The sequence below is a fragment of the Pimephales promelas genome, chromosome 10 (assembly GCF_988280905.1).
Source record: "Pimephales promelas chromosome 10, fPimPro1.hap1.1, whole genome shotgun sequence".
Lineage (NCBI taxonomy): Eukaryota > Metazoa > Chordata > Actinopteri > Cypriniformes > Leuciscidae > Pimephales > Pimephales promelas.
This window is the reverse complement of record NC_142778.1, coordinates 23,242,288-23,257,024: the sequence shown is the minus strand read 5'-3', so window position 1 is coordinate 23,257,024 and position 14,737 is coordinate 23,242,288. Positions and strand designations below refer to the sequence as shown.

Sequence of the window (14,737 nt, the reverse complement as noted above, 5' to 3'; positions counted from 1 at the left end):
ACTCATGTTATTTGTACTTTCAACCTATTCTAAATTGCAGCTGTCATACTTCAATGAACCAGTACAGAGCAAGTGAAGCTGGCTAACATCAACCTGATCCTCCATCAACAAACACTACAGGAGACTGAAAACATAGAAGCACAAGGAATAGAAGCAAGCCAGATTCAAACTCCATTTTCATTAGCATCAAACAACCAGATCTCTGATCATAAGACTAAAGCACTAGGCTGATCAAATTCATGGGCACTAACCATATTTAATGACAACATGAAATCAAAATTGAACCTGTGTACACCCTCCGTAAGTAATGCAAATGAAACTGATAACAGGCTATTTAAATTGAAACATTTACACGCACACACACACACACACACACAATTATATACTGTATAACGTTATAGATAACTTTTCATTCCAATGCTACAACATATATTGACCAAAAACTGCAAGTACAAATTTAGATCATATTACATAATGTTTATTTGTTCACAAATATAGCAATTCATCTAGACTTTTTATCAGTTAAATAAATATGGGAAATATCCAAGATAATTCCATAGTCTTTAGAGATACAGCACATTGCAAAGAAGTGTTTTGTCTGCGTTTTATAGCAAGCAGGTCGAGATTAAAGCATTTACCAAAACATTTAAAGCAACAGTGGCACATTCATTTGAAAGAGACTCCACATATAGATGCAACACTCAGTTAAGGGTGAAGATATGAGATGGGGAGAACATAGATAAAGACTATTTCCATAAACAATCTCGGTGATGCTTGGGCAAAACATGAACCATCTGCTCCCCCAAGGTATTTCTGACCTGTCAATCAAGTTAACAGAGACAGAAAGGTATTTTGATTTCAAACATCAGCGCTGACTAAAACAACATGCTACTGCTGATTTCACAGTAGCTATGTGCTAGGACACTTGATGTGTAGACACATAGCAAATTACCAAATATACAAACACAAAAAGCATGTCAATCATTCTGGAGGTGGGGCTAAAGAGACAGAGGTCAGGTCCTGATGGAACATGCTGAGGCTGGCCTGAGAAGAGACTCATAAAAGCATTGCTATATATTGCTCATCATGTGTTATTTTGTGGCGACTGATTGATTTCAATTGCATTCTCTTACAGTAGTTTAAATTAATTCCTCATACTGCATACAAGTTTGCAAAAAAAAGAAGAAAAAAAAAGAACCAATTTATAAAACATGAACTCAACTTTGTGGAACTGGAAATTTCTTGAAGGGCAACTGTGTTCAGGGAAAATTTGGTGTCCAGTACACAAGTAATACAAGCATGTTCAATAGTAATAATATTGAGCATGCTTTTATTTTTAAAAACTTTTACAAGTTTTAATTTTAGGACATTTTGAACACACGTTTGAAGGGGTCATGAACTGGCTTTTTAAATTTTATTATATTGTTGTCTGAGGTCTCGCTTGGTTTTTGCATTCAAGAACATCAAAATGAATAAGTAATAGGCTATTTTGTATCCTAGTTTTGAGCCTAGCTGAAAAACGCTCGGTTTTTATGGGCGTCTCGTACTGAAGACTTGGAAGTAAACGCCCACTGCTAACAGTTTTGCATATTATAATGAGTTTCAACTCACCCGTCGATGCACTTGGGGAAAATTGTTTTGAAAATGTCCAATGCTGTAAAATGGCAACCGGAATGACTCGCCCATACATGTTCGACCCAGAATCCGTGTGTTGCACCATTCCTGTCAGATCCAATATAGACGGAACAGCACCGTTCTTTCATCTTAATCGGTCTGCAAATCCAGTCTTGTTTATAAAACAGTCCTCAGTGAAATGAAGTGAACAGACAGACAATGTTTTGCCTCGTCATCAGCTGGAACGTCATTAAAAATAAAGTTTATCCATGCAGTCCTTGGAATCCAGAGGAAGCATCTGCAGCGACTGTCTTCTTCCACAACAAGGCACTGCACAATATTTTGTATAGCTCGATAGCTCGATCCGGTTTGTCATCACAAGGTAGGCCTATGTTATTTAGCTATGCGTGTAATGCGCAAATCGGTGGGCGGGGCTAAACCGGCTGCGTTGAAGTAGGCGTTGACCTTCTTCTGTGGGGGTGGTGTTTCATCCTCTTTCACGTCATAGTTCCCCACATTGAAAAACGAGTCGTTTGCTGAGGCTGGTGTCAATAAAAGCTTTTATTGGACAAACAAGGACGTTTTCAGTTCTGAAACTTACAGGATATTATTTAATATGATGACCTCTTAGATGTCAAAAGCTGAAGGAAAATTTGATTTCTAAATTCATTACCCCTTTAAAAATCTAAAAAAAAAAAAAAACGAAACAAAACAAACAAAAAAAAAAAACGTACAAATAATAATCATTTAGAAAATCTACTAGGTGAATCAGACTTGGTTCTTATGTGATTAACAACCTCCTCTCAGCATTTTACAGGAAACTCCCAACTCATCATATTTTATTTATGAGCTTTTTCACTTTTCAACCTCAAACATCTGAATGTTGAATAAAGGTATTATTTTAGTTCAGTGTCTTGGCATGTACAGGGATAAACACACATTTTAAGTGGTATCCTTTGAAAACGAACTGAGGGAATTTCCATGGTTTTATTCCCTATAATTTCCTCCCACCTGGAATAACTGCTCAAGTTTAAGAGATGAAAGAGTCAAAACACACAACACAAGTGTTGGACACAGTAAGGCCTATCGCACACTCACTTCACGGAAAAAAAAAAGAGAAAAAATATGAGTTCAAAAAAAAAATCCTTTCATATTTAACCTTGACGGAGCCTTGGATAGTACGAAAGAGAATCACGGTGCAAGAACAATTTACCACTCACTTATTTAACGAACAATAAACCTTGACATTTACTGTATGCATCATAATTCCTGGACAGTCAGGCCGAGATTAAATAACTACATCTCTAGAGTAATGTCACATCATTATCCACTTACAAGTATAACACGATTAGCTTTCCTCAAACATCTGTAGAGAAATACTGGGTATCAAAAAAAAAACTATTTCCTACCAAAGTTCAGAAGTCTTAAACCATATCGACCCAATTGTTAGTTTGAAATCTCTCCAAGATGAAAGTAAATTACACCATCTTTACAAATCCATTGTGTAAACTGTCTGTGCATGATGCCAGATGGACACAAAGCAAATGGATGAATGCAAAGGTCATTAGTCAAAGGTAAAGGACATGCAACATCTAAAAGAAAACCATCAACTGCCTTCACTGGAGTACAAGTATAACAAAGAAGACATCACATAGACCGCTATCCATCAATGCTGGGATCTTTGATGACATTTCAGGCTATTGTTTTATTAGAAGTGGTTGTTTGGATTGTTTGATGTAGGGAAACGGACTGATTGATGGATACATTGTGAATTACCTGACCTTGGAGATCTTACATTGACCAGAGAACAATGTGCATTCATTAAAGCCACTGTAAGTCAAGGAAACCCTTATTTTCAGGGGGCCGGTTGTGGGTCCGCTGTCCTGCGCTGATTAAACTGACTGTGAAGTTTATTAAAAACCAGGATTTCTTCCTTCCTGTCTTGCTGTCTCTGAATAACCCGTCTCCATGACGACCCTTCAGACGCCTTATTTCAAAGGAAATCATGGGTTTATTGGGTAAACAGACCTTTCGGGACTGTCAGGAGAAATACTGAGTAGTACACACTGAGAGGTTGGAAAAGGGAGGAACAGACCAAAGTAGGAACAAACTCTCCCAAGAACATCATTAATTACGCAATGGCCTGCGGGCTGGCTAATCACATGCAGCACTATCTGGAAGCAACGGGAGGTTTGCTTGTATAAGTCCTTCTCCTTTCATGTGCTGTGGACTGTGTCTTTAGAATGACAAGGTCATTAAACCAGCAATTATATGTTTTACATTGCATAATTTCAGATAGTATCTTTTTTTAGCCCTATTGAATTTACACTTTCATTCCAGACCAAAATCAGATCATCACACTTACTCAAATGCAAATATGGCAAATTTGCACTTGCCGTTATTACCATATTATTATTATATATATATGTGTGTAACAAGGTTAGAGGCTGTGGGATGAAAGAGGTGGGAACCGGCGAACATTCAACAACTTTAATAATAAAATAAACCAATACAAAATGAAAGTAAAGACAGCAGCCCCTCATGGACGACTGTGGTGTCGCATAACAAAACACAACATAAGATCCAGACCTGGCCTCTTCACTGTCATTATGCTTCCGCTTCTCCGTGAGAGGCATCATGCCATCTGCCTCGCGCCGTTCTCTCACGGCCCTTGCCCTCGCCCTGCTCGCCACAATATAATATAATAATACTGAAAAAATAAGATACAACTGCTTTCCATCATTTCTAGAGATAGATTACCATTCCTTCACTAAAATAATGGTAATGGAGACTACAAGTAGAGAAAATGATTTAAAGTGTTCTCTTTGGGGAGAGAAATTAAACTGACACCGTTTACCGACCCTCAAGTTGTCTCAAACCTGCATAACTTTCTTGTATGCCGGGATATGAAGATATTTTGAACATTTGTTTTTGAATAAGGCCAAATGTTGTCTTAATGGAAATTCATGCAGGTTTGGAATGATCCCTTTAAATGTGGTTTGCTGATTGAGTCACATTTTTTCATGATTATTTTTCAGAGTCATCAGATGCATTTTACATAATTGCAAAGAGTATCATTAGCTCAACTATCACAAACACTCATATTTCACTGTTTTTGGCCCTGGCACAAAATGACCAACATCATTTCACTAATCATGTCATCAGCACATCAAAGAGTGAACTAGTACTATCAATCAGTAATCATTCTGACTGTTTTATAAGAGCAGATTGATTGCTATAAAAGGAGGGAATAAGTGCTTCCAATCATTGTGTTCTTGTGTTAGATAGTTTCCTTCAAAGAGAGACATGCAGCCATCCTCGCTTTAAATCAAAATGGCATCACATGCAAGGAAATAGTATTGCACCTAAAATTAACCATTTACCAGATCAAGACCTTCAAGGAGAGAGGTTAAACTGCAGTGAGGAAAGGCTTCAGGAAATTCCAGAGTGTGCAGTAAACACCAGGACCATCTTTTTCTGAGGAGTCAGCAATGAAATCGTGTCTCCACCACTGCAGAGCTTGCTCAATATCGGTAGCAGGTGGTAGTGACTGAATCTGTGTAGGCTAAGACTTTTGGACAATGGCCTGGTGTCAAGATGGGCAGCAAAGAAGCCACTTCTTGCCAAGAAAAACATCATGGACAGACTAAAATTCTGCAGGAAGTACAAAGATAGGACAGAAAAAAGACTGCTGCAAAGTTATTTTCTCTGATGAAGCCCCCTTCAACTGTTTGGGACATCTGGAAAAATGATTGTCAGGACTACCATGAGTTCTATGACATGCCAACAGTGAAGCATCCATTAGTGGGGTTGCCATTTATCCAAGGGAGTAGGCTTCACAATTCTACCCCAAAACACAACCATGAATAAAGAATGGTATCAAAATATTCTGCAAGAGCAACGTCTTCCAATGATCCCGTGTCAATCCTCAAATCCACAAATGGACAAGCAGAGTTCCACAAATTGCGATCAACTCCAAACACTAATAGGCAAGAATGGAGAGCCCGTTCTCATCCCAAGACGTCATCTAACTGACGCTTTTGACCATACGTCAACATCCGACGTTTTAGGGTACCCTTTAACGTCAGTTAGATGACGCTATCTAATCCTAACCCTACCCCAGACCTAAACCCACCCTCGTCTTCTAACTGACGCTAAAGGTAAAACGTCAGTTGGATGACGCCCTAGGACGTTAAAGTGTACCCTAAAACGTTGGATATTGACGTATGGTCAGTTAGATGACGTCTTGGGTTGAGAATGTGTTGGAATGGATCATTATCTGTTGGTGAATGGATCGCCAACATTCACCAAATATTAAATTAGAAAATTATATTTTACTCTAAATGTAAAAAAAAAAAAAAAAAAAAAAAAAAAGTCTGCGAGGGACTGAAATTCCTCTATTCGCCGAAAAGAAAATAACCCTTGATAAACTCTTTTAAAAGTTCTCTGAAAGAGATGAGCTTTGTTGTCTGCACTGAGGTAGGTTTAAAATTACAGCAGAGATTCGAGCAGCACGTTAGTGATTATGACCCAATCCCAAATGCAACATGAGCTAGCTAATGGGCTGTTATACTTTCAATTAAAAATAATAATAATAATAATAATACTATAAAAATTAAGCACAGACCTTGGTCTTCCTCACTAAGAGCCAAAAGCTCTGTAAAACAAATCCCAAGGCTGAATTTAAAACTTAAAGATAATGTTCTCCAGTGAAGGGTGATGAAAAAAACATTTATAGTGCTCAAACTGTGATTAGTCATTTGATGACTGACTGACGATGGAAAAGCTACTATAGCTTGTTATTATAGACCCTATAACATGGTGAAACTAAAGTATACTACCTATTTGACTGTACTGAAGTGTCAGAGAGCTCAAAATATGTATTTTTTCTCACATTCATATTGATGTACTTTAGGGGGTAACCATGTTATATGTTTGGATTGTTTCAACAAACCTCATAAAATGTTCACGAACATCCATTTATGTGATGATAGCTGGTACCAACTGGAGGTCCATGAGGATTTGTATGTTTGAGTGGCTATAGATTCAGGATAAGAAACTGACACTCTTTATAAGTAGCTGGGACATGGGCTAAAAGCTCTGGAGAGCTTTTGGGGGGGCTCCTTGATGACATTTAGGTTCAGTAATACCATTCTGAAACCAGCGAGGTTTATTTATACAAGTTAATGCACGAAACTCAAACTCTGTCTTAACAGCATGACATCACCCCAAACTGGGGTCTGACACTCCAGAACCAGTTGGAAGTGTTTTGAAATAATGTTTAGAGTAGATTGAAACTGAATTCACTCTCGAATAAATATACAACTCTTGCAGATCATGTGCTCAGCATGTTACCCCTTGGACCCTGCGGTAGTGAAGGATGTACAGTCGCACCATTAAATAATTCAGCCTCGTAATTCAATACTCTCAAAAATACCTGCATATTATCAGGATGCCTGTCAGGCTCAGAATGCACAGTTGGGATGTTGCTTAAGAAAAGCGGTTGGCAATTTCCATGTCTGAAAATGTTCCCTCATAAACAAACAACGGTGCTAAGTTGCAGCTCCTACTAATCACGCCAATTTCAACAGCAGTCCCTTAACTCTCACTTTAGTTGTTTTTACCCTCATTAAACCATCAAAGCCACTTAAAAATAAATATCAAATATGTGCACCCACCTACACAATTCCACACAAACACCTACAACCCAGTTGAACGTGTTGGTGATTCAGCTGTTAGATAATGAAGCCAAAACATTTCAAGGCGATGAATGTAAGTTTATTTTGAAATAAGCTTGCTTTACACGTAATTAGCATTTGCTGTAGCTATTTTTCATTTCTTTAAGCAAAGCCTGGCCAAATGATAGCATGCAGAGCAGCAGTTTAAAACTGTGTGCTTAAACAAATTTCAATTTGTAATTCATATTTGGACTGTATTTTCCACTTGGTTAGCTTCACACAACTCTGAAAACCACAGGAATATAATAAATTCAGTCTTCAAATTGTGTCATTTTATTAGTGTCAAGCTCAAAACGAGCATTAATATTAGGAGTGTAACAATATAGCGTAATACAAAAATGTATTACGCAACAATACGTATTGTGGATAGTGCCAATACCCTCGCACCCCCAAATAAAATTAATGTGTGAGAAAAAAATCATTCATTGAACTACTATATTGTTGTTGATTATAATGTATAACAATGCAATGGGGGAATATTTGTAGGTCCTGATAATGCCAAATGTCTGATGTCACCAGTAAATAGTGGCTGACAATAATTTTAAATATATCTAGACAGTGAAAGCGTGCAAGCATATTCATGTACAATGACTCAATAATTTTAGCTTCAGAATCATGACATTTTTTTTTTATTCTGGTGTCATCACCATTGTCTTTGGGTTACAAGCACCAAGTCCAAGCCTATTCATTTAAACCTACAAAGTAATATCAAATTTAGCATTTTAATCAACAGTACATTTTTTGTACATTTTTTTGAACCTTTTACATATGTTTTGGAGCATCGTAATAATATTGTATCGTGAGTTCAGTATCGTGATATGTATCGAATCGTGACACGAGGGTATCGTTACACCCCTAGTTACTATGCTTACTAAAATACATTTAGAAGCTTGAAGAAAATCCCACTGAAACTTTCCTGCCTACACAACTGAAAATGGATTTAAGAAAATGAGCACTTTTCAGTGCATCAAACTCAAATGTAATATCCATAACCACATGTTCTAGTCAAGTCGCAAACAAAGGAGCATTCAGAAGAGGAGACAAATTCAAGCTCTAGTGATATTGATAAGCATGTGAAATATGTTTACCCAAGCACACAAACACTGGTTGCTACAAGCAATTCCTGACTAGGAAAATTCACAAGTCCACAAACACTACTTCTGAACAAATTACCATCGTAAGCTACAATTATTGATTAAAACAGTACAATTGGGGTAACTTTGAGGTATTAGCAACCATTGACATTAGAGTTTAAAGTGACTGAAAAAAGCTTATGTTGCTTGATATTGCAAAACTGGTTCACTATTTCTTACTTATTATTTTAATATTTTGTCATGTTTATAAGTATGGTTTGTAGTGCAAATAGTTTGCTGTACTTTCTTACTCTTATTGTTATTTACCAACAGCTACCTATTTAGGCTCTGCGGACTATAAATAGGTGGTTCAGATTCAGTTTTATGCAATTATTAAATTAAGGATCTGATAAATTGGGCAAGGACTGTTTCTGGTATGCAGAAAGATCTCACTTAGACCACAGATTGCTGACAGATTAGGCCAGGATTAAATTAAATCAACTGCAGGTTTTGATTCCAGATCTTAAAAATTTAGGAAGAGAATCCCAATGCGTTTAACCACAAATCAACCTTGTGTGAATGCCTCCAAGGTCAAAAAATGCCTTGAATATTTCTGAGGTCTTCGTGCTATTCAAATTTTAAAGTTTATACATGTTTTTCATTCCATAATGATAGGATACAAGAAAAAAAGCTTCTTCAGCTGAAAAACTTTATCAGTCCAGACATGCAGACTACACCAAGATGATGACAGAAAACATAAGAATGAAAAAATGAAAAACCTTAAAGACAGAGATGGACATTCAGAGAAACTGCCTATATCCCAAAACAAAACTTTACTGTAAAAAAAAAATAATAATAATTAAAAAAAAAATCACAATATTAAAGGGTAGTTCACCAAAAAAAAAAAAAAAAAAAAACGATCATCATTTATTCAACCTCAAGTTGTTCCAAACCTTTATGAATTTATTTCTTCTGCTTATCAAAAGATATTCTGAAGAATGTCAGTATAACCAAACAGCTGGTGGTCACCATTGACTTCCATAGTATTTTTTCCCATACTATGGGCCCATCAACTGTTTAGTCAATGACATTCTTCAAAATATCTTCTTTTAGGTCCAGCAGAAGAATGAAATTCATACAGGTTTAGAACAAATTAAGGTTGAGTAAATGATGACAGAATTTTGGTGTGAACTATCCCTTTAAACTATATCAACCTGACTATGATGCAAGTAATTTCAGGTCAGATCAGGCAGAAATATATATATAATGTAAACAGTTCCATTTTTTTTAATCAAATCAACATTTAAATTAAAAAAAAAAAGAAGAAGAAGAAGAAGAAAAGAAAACAAGGCACATTCAGAATGATAATCATTGACAGGATTTGGAAAGAAATTCCACATTTTAATTAGCCTGGGGACATTTCCTCTGGAGCCTGCCAGTTTCTTAGCCACATGTCAATCACAATTTGCTTGAGTTTGCCAGAAGCTACGCACACAACTCACTGAATATGACAGTCAAAATCAATATTATGACAAATCTGATAAGAAAACCCCCCTCAGATGCACCCCAGTCTAAAACCTTTGGCCAGCGCACAGTGTCAGTGTCTTTCACAAAGGAAAAGTGTGGTGTCCATGATTTTACAGTTAGCTTAGACAGTATTGGTTTGATTTACTGTGAACTGAAATTCCACATGGACTCTCAACCATGACCAACGCTGGGGTGTGGATTTTTATATGACAGACTTTCCACAGCATTTTCCTCAAAGAGAAAGACTGAGAGAGGCATGGGCAATTTGCTTTGGGCTAGGGTTTTCATCTACAAAAGGATGCCCCCATTTATCTCTGGATTTCGTTGTAAACATGCCAATTCAAGACCAGAAAAAGAACAGTTGACATTCCTGCATTGAACCACTTGAGCTGACAGAAAACCACATTTTAGAAGCTCAACCACCATAACGGTGAGGGGAAACAAATAAAATAGACTCCAGATGTATTAATGGCAGTGCAAGTGACTTTATCCAAATCATTTACAGTACAGTACATGTCCATTATCCACTGTGCATTACACTTAATAAAAGAAAATAATAATAAAAAAAAACTGTTCTCATGAGAGAACACTTTATTATTTTAAGTTGAACTATATCACATTTTGGCAAATTGGTGGCAAATTGGTGGCAAATTGGAATGAATTTGCTCGATTATAATCAATAAGCATGATTCACCCCTAAACCCAACCATGAAAGAAGATTGTACAAATGGAAATCCCAAAAATTCATGACCAATTATCCGTATATATATAACTGTGGAGGAAAGTAGTAAAATTAGCGTTCAAAATGCATTAACCTGTAAAAAGTAAGAGTAGTATTGGGATGTTCATCTATTAACATTTGTCTAAAATGATGACCAATAATTAGTTTCGGATTTAATTTAAGTGAACATTGCACAGACACTAACACACACACACACACACACACACACCTGTTGCCTTACCTTTGTGAGATAGTCGTAATCTTGGATACACACTCCTTGCCGATTGAGTTGCCGAGCTGATCCATAGTGTCATGCAAAGCATGAAGGTCCACACACCCCATGCCATCCTCACACACTCCTCTTAAAAGTCTCACACTGACTCCTTATGATCCACCACAAGCAGCCTCCATCCGCTGACAGACTGAATTGCCGGTTAAAGAAGAAAACTAGTAAGCTGTCATTAAAGAATTGTGATGAAACTCACTTCATTGACGTTTAGGGTGTGTGAGTGTGGATTTGAGATGCTTCTGTGGATTCCAGTGTAAAGAAAAGTGTCTAAACCGAGTGTAAGGCTGTGACTCAATCCTGGCTGACTGTTCCTGTCACTCTTACCACAGCGGATGGATTCCTCTAACTCATAGCACTATGTGTGCGAGTATGAGTGTGTCAGACATCAAGCACGCTGATCTTGGAGTGCTTCCACCTCCTCCTCCTCTAATGAGAAGAAGCCTCTTTTCTCTCTCTCTCTCTCTGCTCTGTGAAATACTGCCCTTCCACGTGCCAGCCCTCTCTTCCTCCTGACTACTTCAAGTCCCCTGCCGCACATATGGACAACAGCCAAACACTCCGCTCCCATCCACCCCCACCTCTTCTCTTTCACTCTCTCACTCTCTTGGTTCCGCCCTTGTGCTATCCTCTATTTATGATGTACTTCTGTTATCATCTCTGAGGATATATTTAAAAGCATATGAAAATGATGATTAATATTAGAATTTGGTTATTGCCAATTTGGTTAAATGCAATTGCCATAATCAGAATAAGTCACTTTTTAAGACAGCTGGCAAATTTCTTAATCGATCAGAATATTGTTTTATAAAAAAAAATAAATAAATAAAAAAAAAATCTGAATATTTCAGAACACTGTTTACTTATTTCTGCACATGTCCAAGTGAAAGCAATAGCACTTTTCACAATACATATCGTTTTAATGTAGCTTTACAGAAAATAAAGGTTTCTATATTACAGTTTAGAGAAATTTGTTATCGGAGGTGATACGAGGTGTCAAAAGTAATGGCCCATATGTCAAAGAAAAAATAAATAAAATTAAAAAATTATATATATATATATATATATATATATATATATATATATATATATATATATATATATGACTGTATTAAGATATTACAAACATGCAGCTAATATCATGTATTAATTTAGACAAAAACAACCTTACAAATTAATTAAACCTGTGTCCTTTTGAGTAATATTAATAATATCTCTACAGATTGCAGCACCACCACCACCATGACCAAACAGACGGGGCTTGTTCTTATATAGAAGCTGTTATCTAACACATTTATCCTTTCCTGACAATAAGGATGTTGCATTAAAATGTAATAAATTAATTAAACCAGCCCATTGCTTAAGTCATTGACAAAAACTGTCAAAATTGCAAAGCGCGATTAAATAAACTGAAAAAAATTAGGCTGTATTTTTTTATAGTATGTTTTGTACAAGGTTAACCTCAAGCAAGCATCAACTGAAGAACATGATGTAAGAAAAAGAACCCTGCAGATGAGACTAAATTGAAAAAAAATAAATAAAATAATATATATATATATATATATATATATATATATATATATATATATATAATTTTAATGGTATATTTCAGTATTTATGATTCATCAGTGCACATAGGAGCAGTCGTGGCATAATGATTAGAAAGTCAGACTGGTAACCCGAAGGTTGCCAATTGCTCCCCGGGAGCCACAATGAATGGCTGTCCGCTGTTCACTATTCACTACTCCTAATGTGTGTGCACTAACTTGAATGGGTTAAATACAGAGTATGATTTTCCATAATTGGCCTTCAAATTTCACTTTAAATTCATGTGCCAATAAGGAAGAAAAAGCTACAGCAACTCACGTTACATGCTGACTTTAAGAATTAGGATACCACTTCCCCTTTCAGTTTCTATCTTGCTGTGTATTATATTATATTATATATGTGTATATTGTCTACTATTATACACACTAATGCCAGAAAGAAGAGCGTTCATGCTCTGACCATTACTAAACATCACAGTGTGGGTCTTGAGCTATGGTGGACTGTGAACAATCACTTTCATCCGCGCCTGTGGTTACACAACCCAATGCTGGATTCCGCGCCTGTGGTTACACAACCCAATGCTGGATTCATTAGAGCAGCTTTGTGTTCACCAACGGTTATTTTTGTGCGCAACATTAAACTGCACTTAATTTTTTCTCTTTCATGCCCATTTTCTTTGTCATTCTCACTTCTACACATTCCTCTTAGTTTGTGCTGATTGAGTTTCTCCAGCCTGTGACCGATGATCTCAATCCCTAAGGTTCAGACTATATATACCTGTAGTAGCAAGAGCACATAAGCACACTTCCAGCACTTGGATCAATCAAAAATTTCGTCAAATACGATTGATAATTAGCATACAATTAGGATTGGCGATATGGTTCTGCTCTGGGCGAGAACCCTGCGCATCATGCAGCCTAGCAGGGATAAGAGCAGGGAGAGCAGCATTAACCTATTGTAGATATGATTAATTAATTTTAATGGGCTATATGCACGCATAAGTTCCGCATTTGACGCAAGGATGCTCGTCCATTTCCGGTTGTGTAGATTAAAGCGGAGGAAAACCGGAGAAAATGGTATTATGGCAGAGTCTTCTATATTTACTGTCCTCCCATCTTTGAAACGAAACGCACATACGTTTAGATGTAATTTTATATATAGTTATGTTTATTTAATATAATTTTAAAAAGAAGCATAAACACAACGAGGGGTGTCTGTTTTATCTGTTTTTGTGACTAACGTTTCATTAGTATAACCATGGAGTATAAAATTCAATATAAATTCTCGCTATTGCATTGGACTGTATGATCGCCAGAAGTTATCGAGCATCCTTAATCCTTCACCGGAAATAACGCCGTGCATAGAGCCCATACACAACATAATTTGAGAATTTTAGTCTGATTCAGGGGGAGTCAGAATGCCAAATCCTGACTAACGAGAGGAGGAGCTGGGGATGGAGGAGGGTAATTAGCTCCCGAGAGACGCATTAGCTGCTGATAATACTGAAGGAGCTTATATGTATACAGTGATTGGCATAATATTCCTGTAGGTAGACGTGGATCATCTGAGAGTCAGCTGATGTGAGCTTGACTAACGTGACCTGCCAGAACTGACACTACGCTTGATGATTGTCACCATCATTGGCCTGTTTTTTGAGAAGTGAAGAGAGGATGCTCCATTCTTTTGGATAGCAGCATTGCACCGTGTAATTTCGTGAACCGATGGCAGCTGATCCTTGTTAAATTCTGAGATGATCTCATATATGTTCGCATGTGGCATTCTGGTTACGCTTGTTGAATCGGGTGACATCATATACTGCTTTGTAAATACTACTCTACTCGACCACCTTTTTTCCCCCCATCAAATAGTGATCAAAACATTCTCCCATTTAAACCATGCCAGTTTGTGATTACTCATTAAAAATCTGTTTATTCCAATCTTTAGGCATGAAGCACTTGGCAACAAAACTCAGAAAAACACCATAACTCATATTAGGCCCTAAAAAGTGGTTTATACCAAATGTGTTACTGCATTCAGGACCAACACACATAGTCAATCTCTTTTTTTAAAATGCTCTTAGTCACTCAGGTGTGAGCTGGACGAACCTCTTGTGAGAGGTTTAACAATAATAACAATAGTTATATGTAGATAGCCTGGATGCCAGCCCGAACCCCGCCCACAACATTTTTTGGTCTGGAAGTTTGGTCTGGACTCGATCCATTGAGGAGAA

General features: G+C 37.0%; 1 protein-coding gene across 2 annotated transcripts in view; it reads right to left on the bottom strand.

Moving 5' to 3' along the window:
- Window positions 1-11,428, bottom strand: part of sema3e (sema domain, immunoglobulin domain (Ig), short basic domain, secreted, (semaphorin) 3E) — a 53,306-nt gene extending 41,878 nt beyond the window's left edge. Inside the window, exon 1 of one of the 2 annotated variants that reach the window (XM_039650582.2) lies at window positions 10,915-11,428. In XM_039650582.2, the coding sequence (XP_039506516.2) occupies window positions 10,915-11,020 (106 nt within the window). In that variant the 5' untranslated portion in view covers window positions 11,021-11,428. The remainder of the gene's footprint in view (window positions 1-10,914) is intronic. The other variant, XM_039650581.2, reaches the window with a different exon arrangement.
- Window positions 11,429-14,737: the final 3,309 nt, after the last annotated feature.